This window comes from Crocuta crocuta, unplaced genomic scaffold, assembly GCF_008692635.1.
Source record: "Crocuta crocuta isolate KB4526 unplaced genomic scaffold, BGI_CrCroc_1.0 scaffold273, whole genome shotgun sequence".
Classification (NCBI taxonomy): domain Eukaryota; kingdom Metazoa; phylum Chordata; class Mammalia; order Carnivora; family Hyaenidae; genus Crocuta; species Crocuta crocuta.
The window spans coordinates 106,180-120,081 of NW_027529425.1; the positions used below are offsets into that span (position 1 = coordinate 106,180).

At 58.3% G+C, this 13,902-nt stretch overlaps 2 protein-coding genes across 4 annotated transcripts; both read right to left on the bottom strand.

The window, feature by feature from the left end:
- Positions 1-387: 387 nt before the first annotated feature.
- TRIP6 (thyroid hormone receptor interactor 6) lies at positions 388-4,375 on the bottom strand. The gene is made up of 9 exons (XM_077758596.1): positions 3,905-4,375; positions 3,530-3,657; positions 3,311-3,436; positions 2,624-3,004; positions 2,230-2,323; positions 1,961-2,130; positions 1,129-1,307; positions 753-873; positions 388-644 (listed from the first exon to the last, which is right to left on the bottom strand). The coding sequence occupies exons 1-9, from the start codon at positions 4,011-4,013 to the stop codon at positions 513-515; spliced, it is 1,440 nt and encodes a 479-aa protein (XP_077614722.1). The 5' UTR covers positions 4,014-4,375; the 3' UTR covers positions 388-512.
- An 83-nt stretch (positions 4,376-4,458) lies between these two features.
- SLC12A9 (solute carrier family 12 member 9) lies at positions 4,459-13,856 on the bottom strand. 3 transcript variants are annotated; one of them, XM_077758594.1, is made up of 14 exons: positions 13,658-13,856; positions 12,455-12,676; positions 12,100-12,234; positions 11,527-11,658; positions 10,817-11,125; positions 10,093-10,200; positions 9,849-9,960; positions 9,135-9,292; positions 8,941-9,023; positions 8,655-8,779; positions 8,326-8,518; positions 7,979-8,153; positions 7,624-7,770; positions 4,459-5,729 (listed from the first exon to the last, which is right to left on the bottom strand). In XM_077758594.1, exons 2-14 carry the CDS (start codon positions 12,633-12,635, stop codon positions 4,840-4,842), a joined length of 2,748 nt encoding a protein of 915 aa, XP_077614720.1. In that variant the 5' UTR covers positions 12,636-12,676; positions 13,658-13,856; the 3' UTR covers positions 4,459-4,839. The 3 variants fall into 3 exon arrangements, with proteins under 3 accessions (XP_077614720.1, XP_077614719.1, XP_077614721.1); XM_077758593.1 differs by lacking the exon at positions 13,658-13,856 and adding an exon at positions 13,453-13,560; XM_077758595.1 differs by lacking the exons at positions 11,527-11,658; positions 12,100-12,234; positions 13,658-13,856 and adding an exon at positions 13,453-13,560.
- Between the last annotated feature and the right edge of the window lie 46 nt (positions 13,857-13,902).

A 13,902-nucleotide genomic window follows, 5' to 3' on the forward strand; every position in this document is an offset into this window, starting at 1 on the left:
GGATGGGTTGTAGGTTGAGGTCTTGATCAACAGGTGGAGTCTGGCTTGCGCAGCACCACCCGGGAGATAACAACACTCAAATGGTTGTTGGGGGAGTGGAATGTGAAGGTTTAAGAGTAGGAGATGCTGCCTCCCTGGAGCCTGCTGCAGGCTCACTCCCAGCATGGGGAGAAGGGGTGTCTTTATGCCAAACTACGTTTGCAAGAGTGTACAGTGTATATAGTTGTCAAAAACCAGGACTAGGACTAAGAAGATCCAGGCTCTGATCTTGGCACTGGTATCTGGGAACCATGCAATCTGAGATCACTTCTATAAAAACACAGGCACAACGGTTGTGCATGTGTTAGGCTGCTGTGAGAATCAGATGAGACAACACACTTCAAAGGGTTTTAGAAACTCTTGAGGGGTTGTTATTTCATGATTGGAAGAAGAGGAGACAGCGTTTGGTGACAAAGTTGTAAAGGTAGATGTCAGGGAGGGTGGGAGAATGCAACAGGTGCTTCTGGGGAGACTCAGCAGTCAGTGGTGACGGTGGCTGAGAGCTCCTGGATGCGCCAGGCACTGCAGGCCTTGCACAAGATGTGCCCATCCAGCGGGTAACAGCCCTGACACTCACCCTCGGAAGAGAGCAGCAGCCCACACTCCTGTTGAGACAGAAGCAACAGCTTTCAGGCCTAGATCCCTGGGTCCTACCATACCCAGCACCCCAGACCCCAAGAACCACCCCCTTCCCCTTGCCCAGGCCCCCTGACCTCGCACTTATAACAGCCAACGTGAAAACTGCGATCCAGAGCAACGATTCGTACAGTCTCCTCCTGCCCTGGCTCAGGCATGATGGCCCCACCACACACTGAGCATCGTGGGGCAAACTTCCTGAGGTGGTAGGGAACCAAAGAGGCTGTCAAGCCCCAGGGTTGGAGGAGACTAACCATGGAGCCCAGAGAAGGTGAGATATGTGAGGGAATGGGAGAGACCAGGGGTATGGTCTAGGATCTGAGAAAAGAGAGCAATGTTAACAAGAAAGAGACCAGGCCAGGGGTGGGAAACTGGTGCTGAGGCATGAAAGAGAAATGGGGAAGATGGGGAGGGCCAAATGGCCTGAGACAAAGGGGGGAGACCCAGCCTGACCTGTGGAAGTCCTCAATGCAGTGGATCTGGCTGGTGGCATCCACCGTGAAAGGGATGCCATCCAGGCCACGGTGGCACACCACACAGGTGAAACAGCTAGGATGGTAGGCCTTCCCCATTGCCCGCAGGATCCGGTCTAGGATGGGCTGGGAGCATGTGGAGCACTTCTCCAGGGTGGCCTATTAGGAAGGAGGGTGGGAAGTTTGGGGCCAGGGAAGCCCGATGGCCCACCCATCTGTTTATGTAGCCCCCCTGCAAGGGATTCATTGAAAAGTGGCCTTGAACAGATCTGACTAGAAGTCTTAGCACAGCAGCCTCCTGGGTAAGTGATTTAGTCTTAGCTTCAGTTTCCCTCAGTAGTAATAGCTGCTCCACGGGAGTGGTGGTGTGGGAATTTAATACATTCTCTTGGGGCGCCTGGGTGGCTAAGGTTAAGGATCCGACTTCGGCTCAGGTCATAATCTTGCATTGTGAGTTTGAGCCCCGCATTGGGCTCTGTGCTGACAGCTCAGAGCCTGGAGCCTGCTTCAGATTCTGTGTCTCCCTCTCTCTGCTCCTACCCCCCTCCTTCAAAAATAAGTAAACATTTAAAAAAAATTTTTTTTAAATACATTCCCTTAATTTTAAAATATCTCACATTTGTAAGGGACTGTTGTCCTTTCCCTCCAGCAGCCAGTATTTAGCGACTTTTGTAATTCCTCCCTTATGTGTCAGTTTAGTCCTCCCCCCCCCACCCAGCTTTGAGCTCTGTTCCTCTTTGGTATGTAGTCATGCCAAAGAGATGGAAAGCCCCCTGCCTCCTGCTGCTGACATCCCCAACCCACCTACTCACCACATAGCAGCTCTCACAGTACGCCCTCCTCTCCACAGCATAGAAGTGCTGGCCTCGAAGCTGGGCCCGGCACGTGTAACACACAAAGCAGCCGACATGAAAGACACGGTCCAGGGCCACAACTCCAGCCCCATCCCCAACCACATCTTCTCCACAGCCGCCACACCGCCCTGAGGACAGGGAAGGACAGGGTCAATCAGCACAGAGGAGGAAGGTGGTTCTCTGGCCTTCTGACTCTCCAGCCCCCTTCCCACCCCAGGTCAGCTCACCAAAGTACTCCCCGGTGGGAGGGTGGTTCATATCGTGCACCAGCTTCTTGGTCAGTCTCTCAAGCTCCTCCTCAGGAGGCTGGCTCAGGGGGACCTGAGAGGAGGGAATCAGGGATTCAGCCCTACCCCTAGCTCCGTGTGCTGTCAAACTTCCCAAAGGTGACCAGGCAATTCCACCCATTAGGCTCACCTGAGAAGGTCTCAGCCCAGGGTCTAGGGACACACCTCCAGGAGCCAGTGAACAGCTCTAGCCCCGCCCCCTCATATTTCCGGACCAGCACCACATCCCTGGGGGACCCAGAACTGCAATACCGCAGGCCTCTGACAACCAGGACATTAAACACCACCCCTGCCCATCCAGTCCAGTTGTCTGTGAGGACTCCACAGGACTTACCTGGGGTCCATACCCGCTTCCTCTTCCTCCTCCTACAGCCTCCTCTTTACTGCCTGGCCCTGGCTCACGGTGGCTCCTATAGCCAGCCCCCCAGACTTCACCTCGGCCTGGGAGAGGGAAGTGGGGGCCCGGGAGGGCTCCAGAGGCCTGATGAGAGGCCCCCCGCCTTGGGGGGCCACAGCCTCTCACTGGTTGTGCCACCTTCACTTGCACGGGGAAGGCAGGGCCGGCAGGGGTGCTGGCTGTGGCATAGGAGGCCGGAGTGGGACCTCCATAGGGGGATACGGAGAGCTGTTGGGGAGGAATCGGAACACCCCCTCCATTCGGCTTCAGGGAGCCTGAGCCCATGCGGTAGGCATGGGGCTGAGGGGGCTCATAAGCCTGGGGAAAAACATAGACCAGGAGTGAGCAGACCCATTCCAGGGAACACATGTGTGGAATCCCCCATGTGTGCGGCCTCAAGGTAACCACTAGGCTTTGACAAGGGCTCACCCTCAAAAGGCAGACAACCTAGTAGGTTCTGGCGCCCCAGCTCCTTCTGCGCTCCTATGTATATCACTCACAACGGGGGTGGGGGGTGGGTGTGGGTGTTAGACTGAGAATCCAGATAAGGGATCAGACTAGAGAGTGGAGAGGAGGGCAGGAGACAAGGAGCAAGGGAGGGACAGGGGCATGCCAAGGGGTCACCTGCCGGTCTGACCGCCGTGGGGCATGACCACGACCTCCATCCAGCTCAGCCAGCATACTGGTCAGCGAATCTATCTCAGCATCCAGACTTCCTGGGCGCAAGGCCCCCCTGTCTTGGGGGAGCCCCTGGGGATGAAGCAAAAGCAGAGAGAATTCAAATTACCTGCCCCAGGTGCCCCTACCCTCAGTGCCCCCCACCCCCCAATTCCAGTTTCTCACCTGTGAGCGCTGGGGTGCTCCGTGGCACCCCACCCAGGCCAGCCCCTGATCATCCGGTCCCCCCGGGGCCTGGTAACACTGCTCAGATGGGAGGGGGCAAAAATTGACCCTGGGGTGGGGCTGAAGTGCTGGGGTGAGGGAAGAGAGAGCCAAGGTGGGGATGGGGAAGGAGAGGAGGGTGACACTTCTGGAGGCCGCCCTCTAGGGTTCCTCTTCTCCCCTTCCCCCGCACCTGGGGTCCAAGAAGGGAACAGGAGGGGCAGGAAGAGCAGGAAGCCGGAAGGGCTTCAGGGAAGCGGTGGCAGGGACAAGCAGGAGGCACAGGTGAGCGCGGAATGGCCGGTAGCCTCCTCGGCGGCACTGGGGCTGCCTTACCTGCTCCGTGGGCTGGCGGCGGCCCCGGGGCGCCTCGCGGGAGCGCTCTCCCCTGAGGGGCTCTGGCAGCCTCTAGCTGCTTTGGGGGTAGCCAGGTGGGCCCCGACATGACCTGGAACAGGGGACTCCAGACAGCGATCGGGCCCTGTGTAGTTCCAAGCTTCTGCTCTTGATCCCTGGGCTTCCGACCCACACCTCGTTTGGGACTCCAGGAAAGAAACTTTTTCAGGCTTTTTTTTCCCCTTCCTCCCCAATTTTGGGGACAGCCACGCCCCCTGTGACGTCACCGCATTCCTGGGGGAGGGTCACGTGGCCCCCGAGGTCCTAAACCGCCGTCCCTCCCCCAGTCAGCCCCCTCCTGCTGAGCTGGGAGGGCTTTCCCTGGCAGCCTCCGTTTCTACCAGTGCCCCCAGGCTGGCGCCCCAAGTCCTGCACGTGGCCACCTCACCGCTGGGACGCTCCAGCGCTGCTCTTTCCCACACTCCCCCATACAGATCTCTCCCTCTTCCCGTCCCACCTACCCCTCCTCTCCCCAGCAGTACTCAGCCAGCCCATAGTGTTTTGGTCTTTTATTCATGTTCAGCCGTTAGAAAAATAAAACAAACAAAAACATCACAACCTCAGGGGTCTGCGAATCTGTTGGGTGAGGGGAAACTGAGGTAGCCTAGAGTCCAAGCAGAGACCCAGCCTCCATCAAGGCACCGGTGAAGGAAGGGAGGCCAGTGGGGAGGATTGCCAGCTTCCTCCCACAGCGTAGTGGGGACACTGAAGCCCCTCTCCCAGGGACAGGACGCCCCAGCCCAGGATCCCCTAATACTTCCCTTGGGCTCCACACCCCACATGTGGAGCAGGCCAGAAGGCTGCCCTTCCCCTTCACATCCACTAATCAGGGCGGGTCACTGGACCTGTGTGCTCTCTGCTTCAGGACCTGGGCATCAGAGATCAGTGCAAGTGACCGGGGTGACGCCATGAATGAGCAGCGTGGGGCCCAGATCACGGGTCAGAATCTCCAGCAGCGCCAGGTAGCGAGTGTAGCGGGCAGGATCGGCTGGCGGCCGAGGCAGGTACAGGAAAGTGAGGGCCGTGGCAGGCCCACCCTCACCATCCCCACTCTCAGGCCCACCGGGCCCTCCTCCTCTGCTGCGCCCCTGCTGGGCCTGAACCAGGGCATTGGCGCTGCCTGCCAGGGCCTCTGCCTCAGCATCTCCCAGCCTGCCATTCACAAAGTCCCCTTCCTCCTCCTCCTCAGGCTCTGCAGTCCCAGCCCCCTCGCCCCACACCACCTCCTGCACTTCGGCCCTGATCCTCAGCTGGCTCAGCAGTGCCCGCAGCCGCCCCTCAGCTGCGCCAGGGGCCTCTCGAGGTCCCAGGCACAAGAAGATCCGGAGCCGGGCACTGTGCCAAGCAGGCACCATGCCCAAGATGGTTGCCATCTGCAGCAGGAAAAGGCCACACACGTCCACATAGCCAGGCCCACCCCGGGGCCGCAGCAGGTTGAGAGGCCACACATCCACATGATGCGGATGCGAGGTGCCCCCAGAACCCCGGCTCAGGCGCTCAGGGGGCAGGGCCCCACAGGCCCGGGCCAGAACCACGTTCTTGTTCATCTTGAGGGCATCTGCCACCGTGGCCACATAGTCCTGGGGACTGAGAGCCCGAGGGCTCCCAGGAGCCCGGGGAGGAGGGAACAGGGTGCTCAGGGCTGGGGACCCACACTCCTGGGTGCCATCAGCAGCCTCGGAGAAAGCCGGGTCTGTCAGGAAGTGGTCCTGGGGTTCAGCATCATCGTAGAAACCCAAGACCAACGTGTTGGGCTTCATGCCACCTGGGGGCAGAGAGGAGGAGGTGGGAAGGAACCGACAGGAATCAGACTCACAGGCTGAGTTTACACCACACTAATACGCACCCACTCGTATGTGCCGGCAGCGCCACACGTCAGCCATCAGGCATGGCGTTCACCCTGCGCTTCGGCTCTCCGGGCAACATTATGAACGTTTGCATAATGACTTTTCGTCTTCCCAGATGCTTTCGCATGCGTTTATTTGTTGCACCTACATGACTAATCTCCCTGACTTAAATGCGTAAAGTTCGCCTTAGGATTGTTCTAACTAATGAGCACTTCCGGTCCACAGCAGTAGGATGCCTCCACTCCGAGCTTCTAGCAACACACTTTTAATGATGGGAGATGAGGGTCTGAGTCTAGTGGGCAGACCAGACCCCTGAGTAGTCAGTAGTCAAGCTTGTGGGCTCCGTCCCCTGGGAAACAGCACCCCAGACTCTGCTGGGGGATGGTGAGAACTGGCCTGATTTGTTTCTACTACTACTGCAAAGCCCCAAACATGGTGACTCCAAAGCAAGATCCCTGGAGAAGAAACAGCTACCATCTTCACACTAACCAAAGGCCAGGGCCTGTTGAATGCACTTTGTGTTTTAACTCATCTGACCCTTGAAGCGACACTAGGAGGTAGGGACCATTGACTCACCCCTTTCGCAGGTAAGCAACCTGAGGCACAGAGCGGTGAAGTCATTTGCCCCAAGGCTCATGGTGGGTAGATACCGGGGTCTGCAGGTGAGCACAAGGCACCCAGCAGCAGAGCCCACCCCCTGAGCCTCTGAGCCTTGTGTGAAGCAAATGCCCCAGGTCCCTGCTGACAGCTCCTGGTTTTTCCATTTTTGAACCAATGGAAACTGGATAATCCCCCCCACCCCCACCCTCAACAGGGCTGAATTTACAGAAAGTTTCTGAGATCCTAAGTTTTTTTTTCTCATGAGACAAATGGGTTGCTCAGAAACCACCAGTAAATCAAGTTCTAGAGGAAATCGTTCCCCTTTGTTGGAATCACTTTCCTCAGGATAAATTTCATAGAAAGTAGCGGTTTCCTGGCACAGGTTCACTCACAAAACGTGGGGCTGAGGAGAGACCAGGCTCTCAGATGCTCCGGGGACTGTCTCATAATGCCTGCCAACAGCCCCCAAACACCTCTGCAGGTGTGAACTCCAGCCACTCTGGCAAATTAAACTAGTCACCCCTCTCCTGAGCATTGTCCAGGGTTCTGATTTACGTGGAATGGGGGGTATCGTCCAACACTCGAACTTTAGAGATGGGAGCATGTGCCAGGAGAGGGGACTAACACCACCCAGGATTGAGAAAGAAGGTGGCAGCTCAGCACAGATTTGGAGAAAGCCAGGGTGTGCGGCTAGAGGCCTTGGTGCTAAGGCAGAATGATAAAGCAGGGAATCTTGCGCATCAGCCCCACACCCCCCTGCATCCTCAGCGGTCTCCAGAGCTCATGTCACACCAGGCCTTCTTTCTCTGTCCCTTCTAAGGCCCAGCTGAGATACCATCTTGTCACCAGCCGCATCAGCGCATAGTGATCTTGAGGTCGGATGATTAGAAACTATCTGCCCTAGATTTGATGGAGCAGCCCCTAGCCTCGAGGAATTCTCCCACTGTCCCCAGAAACACAGCATGCTCTTCAGAGCTTGCACCCCAACTTTTGGGTCAGAAAAGAAGAAATGTCAGTGGTACCCATCTCCAGTCCTTAAGCGTCTCTTCCAGGCCCTTCTCACACACCATCTAGTATCTTTGAGCTGAGCCCTGCGTCTTATCTGCCCTAGACTGCGAGTCTGCGGTCTGTGGTTTACTCTCTAGGGGACGGTGGCAGAGATTAAAAGGGGCCACAGAGGGGGCCGAGGGGACCCGGGGAGGAGTAGCTCACCAAGGCCGGAGATCCGCAGCAGATGCTGAGCCCCCTGGCGCACCGAGGGCGAGAGGGTGAGGTCCACAAAGGCCTTCACTTGGGCTCTGTCCACCAGGCTCAGCCATGCCCCATACTGGGGCTGCACGGGGTCCGACGGCAGACAGTCTGTGGAGAAGGGAGGCAGTAGATGTGTGCCAAACCCATGCACCTTCTCCTCAAATCCAAATTCCAAATGGGCCAAAGAAAAAGGTCTGGGCAGGGCTCAGGCTGGTTTTAAGGGTCGTCAGGAAAGAAGCATGAGGCCTCTGGACCCAAAGAGCCTGTAGAGACATGAGGGAGAAGGAGGCTGGGGAAGGAACAGAGGGCCACTCACCAAGGTCTCCCAGGGTGACGTGGCCCAGGACATAGAGGCCCCCCTTCTTGAGCTGGTTGGCCAATCGCAGCAGAGGCAGGGCACCCCGGGGGTTCCCCACCAGGAGCAGCAGCTGGGGCCGCCAAAACTTCACATGGTCCTTCCGGACATCCAGCCGGAGCAGGTATTTACGCACCTGGGACCAGGGGTGAGGTGTGGAGAGGAAGGGCTCAAGAGGGCAGTCCCTACTCACCACCTCTCAGACAAGAACCCCGATTCCAGCCACAGCAGAAGGAAGCCTACTTGGAGCGGGGTGGGGATCCCAGACTGCCGCCCCCTCCCTGTCCCCCTCCTCCGAGGCCCCCAACCTGGTGGAAAAGCAAGGCCTGGCTGACGTAGCCCCAGCTGCTGGGGCCTCCTCGAGCTGTGAGCAGGGCAGAAAGAAGGCCCATAAGAAGCAGCGAGCCACCGGCGGCCCCAGGGCTGATGAGGAACATCATGAGAAGACAGGAGGCCACCCCCAGCAAGCAGGTGTGCCAGGAGAACAGGCTGAAGGTGGGGCTGGGAGTGGGGGAGAGAAAGGAAGGGCACTCAGGGCCTGCCATTGCCCTCCATCTCCAACCTCAGCCCACTAGACTCAGCCTTTCCCATGCCTCCCTCCTGGGTGTCCGAGGACACAGGCAACTTCTCCACTCACCGGAAGTTAGGGGCCGAGGCCCACTCCAGGCTCAGGCAGGACAGGTCCACCGCAGCATAGGCCACCAAGTAGAAGACGGTGACCACGGCGGCCAGCGTATTCAGTTTCCCAGCCAAGAGCACCAGCTAGACAAGGACCGAGAGGCTGGGCGTGCCCGCATCCCCACCACATGCCAATGCATCCTGCCTTTTCGTTCCCTCTCCCAGCCCAAGCCCAGGTCCCCCCTGGTCCCAGGAACAGAACCAGGAGGGGATAAGGGGAAGGACAGCCTGAAAGGAAGGCTTACCTGCACTAGGCCCCAAGAATACAGCACAGCCCCCCAGGGGTTCCCTGTTCGGGACACCACCTTGGCCGGTGCCAAGATCACTCCTGTGCAAACAGAAACAACGCGACAGACATGTCAGCCTGGGACCAAGTGGAGACCAAGACAGACATGGGAGGGTGTGCTCAGAGCTGAGCAAGGAGTAGGGGACGGCGCACCGAAGAGGTCATCCTGAGCTAGAGCGTGGAGGATGCGGGAGGCCCCAATGAGGGAGCTCATAGAGGCTGACAGCGATGTGGCATAGATACCGATCAGCACCAGCGGGGGCCACAGGCTGATGGCGCGAAAGAAACCGTAGTCCTCCTGGAGCAGGGTCCTGGTGGGAGGGAAAGGAGGATGCAGATGACGCAGGTGCATCCATCCTAGGGCCTCCATAAGCAAAGTGCTCTGACTCTACATGAGGTCAAGAACTGGGTATTCCTGGGTATTCCTGGCTGACCCAGGCTCAAAGGCCATTGTAATACATCATGTGTGCCCGGAGGGGAAAGACACGGTATTCACTGGTTTATCTTTAGGCTGCTTTGGATTGAATCACATGGTGGACATTCCCAACAGTGTATGCACAAGAAACCAAATACTTATGGAAATACGAATTGACTAGAAAGCCATCCCCCACCCCCCAAAACCAAGTGCTTACAACAGTCCGAGAGACATAGCAAACTCTGGTTACAGGCTGGCTACCACTTTTTAGCCAGCTGACCCCATCAGTGGCAGTGGCTCCTTCTCTCCCCCAGAGGGAGAAACAGTCGATTTTCCCTGCATCCCGACAAGGGGGGTACCCGCCCCCCCAGCTGTGCTCCCCTTGGTGATCCAGCGGTTCCACCGCTCCACTCCACCCTCTCAAGGGCCAGGCCAGCCCCCTCCCCAGGCACCTGTCACAAGTAAAGCCGGAGAGGAAGAAAAGCAGGGTGTAGATGAAGAAGGTGTAGGCGACGGCGACAATGGTGCCCAGGGGAATGGCCCGGCTGGGATCCTTCAGCTCCCCTGGAAGGAGAGGGGCAGAAGGGGAAACGTCAGCCCTCCACCATCTCCCACATTCCTGAACCCTCAGCACTCCCACCAGGGCACAGGGTGGCAGCCCCAAACCCCCAGGGGGCGGCAGGCAGGGACTCTCACCTGACATGTTGGCCCCCGCCATGATGCCCGTGCAGCCATTAAAAAGGACAGCAAAGACACTGGCGAAGTTCATCATGGCCCCCGTGGTATAGTCCTTGGCGTAGCCAGCTGAGAGATGGTTTCCAGGGAGGAGAGGGTGTCAGTACCCCTCACTGGGACCCAGGCATGATGGCCCCATCACCCTCTCCTCACATGTCACTAACGGCCTACTCTAAGACCCCAGCCCTGACCCATCACAGGTCCTGGCTCAGTTGGCCTCATCATTCCCCCTGCTCTCCTCCCTCCTCCCTCCAGGCCTTCATCCTTGTCACTTCCTGAGACACCTTCTCTCTCGCTCCTACCTGAATTCCCCAACACACCTCCGGCCACCTCCCAGCAATCCCTGCTCGCCCCCAGCCCTCCTCCCAACTCCTCTCCTGATTCTCATCTATTTGGACCATGCTCGGTCCTATTGTGCTATTTAATTGTTTCCTGAATGTACATTTTATCTCTCCAACTAAACAAAATTCCTCTGAGGCAGGAACTGTCTTGTGGTCACTCTCGCGCCCCACTGGGCCAAGCACACTGGAGAGATCTTGAATAATCTGCACTGTTCTGAGATCTGCCCTCCTGCCCCTGATTCTCACTGACATCTGTTCTCATCCAAGGGTTTCCAAGGGCCCTGCCCTCCCCAACATTCTTGCTCCTTGCCCTGAGAACCCTGTTACCCCTGTACCCAGCTCACCACCCAAGTTGGCCTTCAGGGTGCTGCTGTTGAAACCAGTGAAGTGGCCGACCTGGGGCGGCAGGGAAGAGCCATTGGGGCCAGGCCGTGGGGTCAAGGGGATGCTCCTGGGCCCCACAGCCACAAAGCTGACCAGCACCGAGGCCAGGGATCCAGAGACCAGCAGGAACGTGAGGAAGGAAGCTCGGGCATAGAGGCCAGCCCCCAATGTGCAGACCCCACCCACAAGGCCCAGCAGCAAGGAGCCATAGAGAAGGCTCCAGCCATAGCCCTGGGGCAGGACGTGAAGCCCACTGGACCTCGCGGAGTCTACAAAAAGGAAGGAACAGAGTTATAAGACCAGACCCCCCCAGGAGGGATCCCACCCATGAATCAAAGCAGGAACAGACCCCCTCTTTGGCCTAACTGTCCTCAGACACTCTCTTTCCCACCTCCCTACTCAACTGTACCCCAGCATCCTACCCCTCCCTGGTAGATACCACTAATCTTGCTCTGTTGAATTTAGGGGAGTTAGCCTGGCCTCCCCAACTAGATGGTAAGCTGCCTGTGGGCCGGTACAAGCTCTTAGATGTCTAAAGCTGGGAACATAGTAGGAGCTCAAGAAAGCCAAGCTAATGGACCACTTTGGCCCTCTTCGAGAGAGGCCTCTCTCCCTCGTGACCCCAGAATCCCAGACCCTGTAAACCCGCAGAGCTGCCTGGCACACAGACCGGCCCCGAAGACATCGAGCACGGCCTCCACCAGCCCCAACAGGGAGACGGCACAGCCACAGACGTTAGCCAGGTAGAACATGAGGCCAATGCTGCCCCCAACCTCAGGCCCCAGGGTCCGGCTGATCATGACTAAAAGTGGAAGCAGAGGGTGAGTGTTAAGGGAAAAGAAAGTGAATGAAGCAGGAGGAAGGGCCTGGGCACAAAGCACCCTGCAGCCTGTCTCCCTGCACACACTGGGATTGTTCCCAGCGTCAAGCTGTCCAGCTCGGTCACACCCAAGCCATGTGACTTTGCAGTGAGTCACTAATACTCTCGAACTCCAGTTTCCTCATCTGGAAAATGAACTACCTAATTGACAAGACTGTTGGGAGAACCACAAAGACAGCTGGGAAGACACCTGGTGGACTGGGGAATAGCACCAAGATACACGTAAAGGCCATGTTGGTCACCTTCCCCACTTCAGCCCACCTGCTTCATTAGAACTTGCCTCCCTCTCACCCTACCCTTGCCCCTCCTCCTCCCTACAAGACAGAAGAGCCCAGCCCCCAGTCCATCAGCATTGGAGGATACAGTAGGCTCCACCCCCCCGCACAGCTCCGTTGGTGGCGATGGCACAGACAGAGAGGACGGTGAGCGCCAGGATGAAATAGGCAACCAGGAGCATGGCCAAAGCCTGCAGCAGCCCAGCATGGCCCACCACGAACCCTGGGACAGGAGTGGCAAAGCAGGTCACAGGATGGCTCACACATCTCCACATCACACTGAGCTCTACCTCCAGGGCAGAGCTCAACACAGGGCCACAGAGAGCCCTCTCCCCAAGCCCTCCATCCACCTCCTTCTCCCAAGACCCTTCCCCAAGCTCTTCCCAGTCCCACCCCTCCCCCACACTCCTGCACCCCAGAGCAAGCCCCACCACCCCACTTACCAATCCTCAAAAAGACAACTATACTGAACATGGACAGGACCGTGGGCACCACCACACCCAGGAAGGTGGAGAGCTTCCGGGCAGATGCCCCTCCAGGACCCCCAGCTCCATTGGCAGAGAAGGCAACCCCCTCATCTCCCAGGAGCCGGTAGGCCAGCAGAGGAGAATTCTCGCTGGCCATGGTGGAGAGCAGGCAGAAGAAGCCACCAATGGGTTATGAGCCTGCAAAAGACAGTGTCACTTAATGGAAAGTAGCTCCATGGAGCCCCTCAAAAACACCTCCAACTGAACACCTGGAAACCTCCCCAAAAGGGAGAGCTTCAAGAAACACACACACCACTCACTCACTCACTCACCAGTAACTCAAGAGTTCCTGGGGAGCAGACTGGTCCTTACCACTTCCCCGAACAATGGTAGACTCCACATCCTCAGCATTTGGGTACCAAGTCCCCTCCCAGCTCCTGGGGGCCACCCCTTCCCCCATATCCCAGAGACTAAGGATGGCAATGGCTCTGGGAAGAAGCAAAGATACTCTCCCTTTTCAACTAGCAGTGTAAGAGGAAACAAATCCCCCAAAAGGGAAGTGAGTTAAGGTCAGGAAACCCTCTTCACCCCCTCATCCGGAGTCCGGAGCTGTCCCCATCCTAACCCCTCCAAATTATCACCTCACCCGTGGCAACGAGAAATTTCCAAATCTCCCAAGGCCCCTCCCTCCATCAATCCTCTCCCTCAACCCAGTTCAAATCAGCTCCTTTACCCCTCAGCCTCACCAGATTCCTCCCACCCACATGAGGCGCCCTCCAAACTCGACCAACCCAAACACACCCCTCGACTACCAAAACAAAGACACAGGCCAGCAACACAAGGTGGGTCTTCATGCCCGTCCGCGACACCGGTTCCTGCCCACTTTCTCCCGGGGTCGGTTTGAGGGGGCCGAGATCCGCTCTACCCAGCTAGGCGCATCCCCACAGCCAGAGTGCGGCAGAGCGCTCACTCACCCGCCAGGAGGACGCAGCCGCCCGGGGACGATCCCCGAGAGCCGGAGGGGTCGGCTACGGGCCGAGGGGGCGCCGGTGCCGGAAAAGCCAGCTGCAGCTACCGGGATGCCAGGCCCGGAGCCCGGCCCCCCCCGCAGCCCGCGCGCCCCATTGGTCCCCGCGCCCCGCCCCGCCCCGTGGGCGCGCCCGGGGAAGCCCCTCCCACCTCGGGCTCCCGGGGGCAGGCGCAGCTCCAGCTCCACGTGTGCCCGGGATACTGCCCTGCGTCGTCCCTCAGGGATGCGTCTCCGGCAAGGTGTAGACCACCGCCCCTAAATCGCCCATCACCCCAGTGCAAGCAGGCGCCCTTTATGCGGGCGGGAGCCCACTCCGAGCTCGCGGAGACGCCCGGAGGCGCCACTACGGAAAGGGGCGTGCGGCGACGGCGGAAGGCAGCTGCAGGTGGGCGGG

What these genes read in the sequence shown, in the direction of transcription:
- TRIP6 (XM_077758596.1), bottom strand. Translation starts at nt 4,013, where the DNA reads ATGTCGGGGCCCACCTGGCTACCCCCAAAGCAGCTAGAGGCTGCCAGA. An exon ending in ACTGTGAGAGCTGCTATGTG is followed by an intron (nt 1,308 to 1,960) that starts GTGAGTAGGTGG and finishes CCTTCCTAATAG; the next exon opens with GCCACCCTGGAGAAGTGCTC. An exon ending in TTGGCTGTTATAAGTGCGAG is followed by an intron (nt 645 to 752) that starts GTCAGGGGGCCT and finishes CTGTCTCAACAG; the next exon opens with GAGTGTGGGCTGCTGCTCTC.
- SLC12A9 (XM_077758594.1), bottom strand. Translation starts at nt 12,635, where the DNA reads ATGGCCAGCGAGAATTCTCCTCTGCTGGCCTACCGGCTCCTGGGAGAT. An exon ending in GGCGGGGGCCAACATGTCAG is followed by an intron (nt 9,961 to 10,092) that starts GTGAGAGTCCCT and finishes CTCTCCTTCCAG; the next exon opens with GGGAGCTGAAGGATCCCAGC. An exon ending in GCTGCGGATCTCCGGCCTTG is followed by an intron (nt 5,730 to 7,623) that starts GTGAGCTACTCC and finishes CTCTGCCCCCAG; the next exon opens with GTGGCATGAAGCCCAACACG.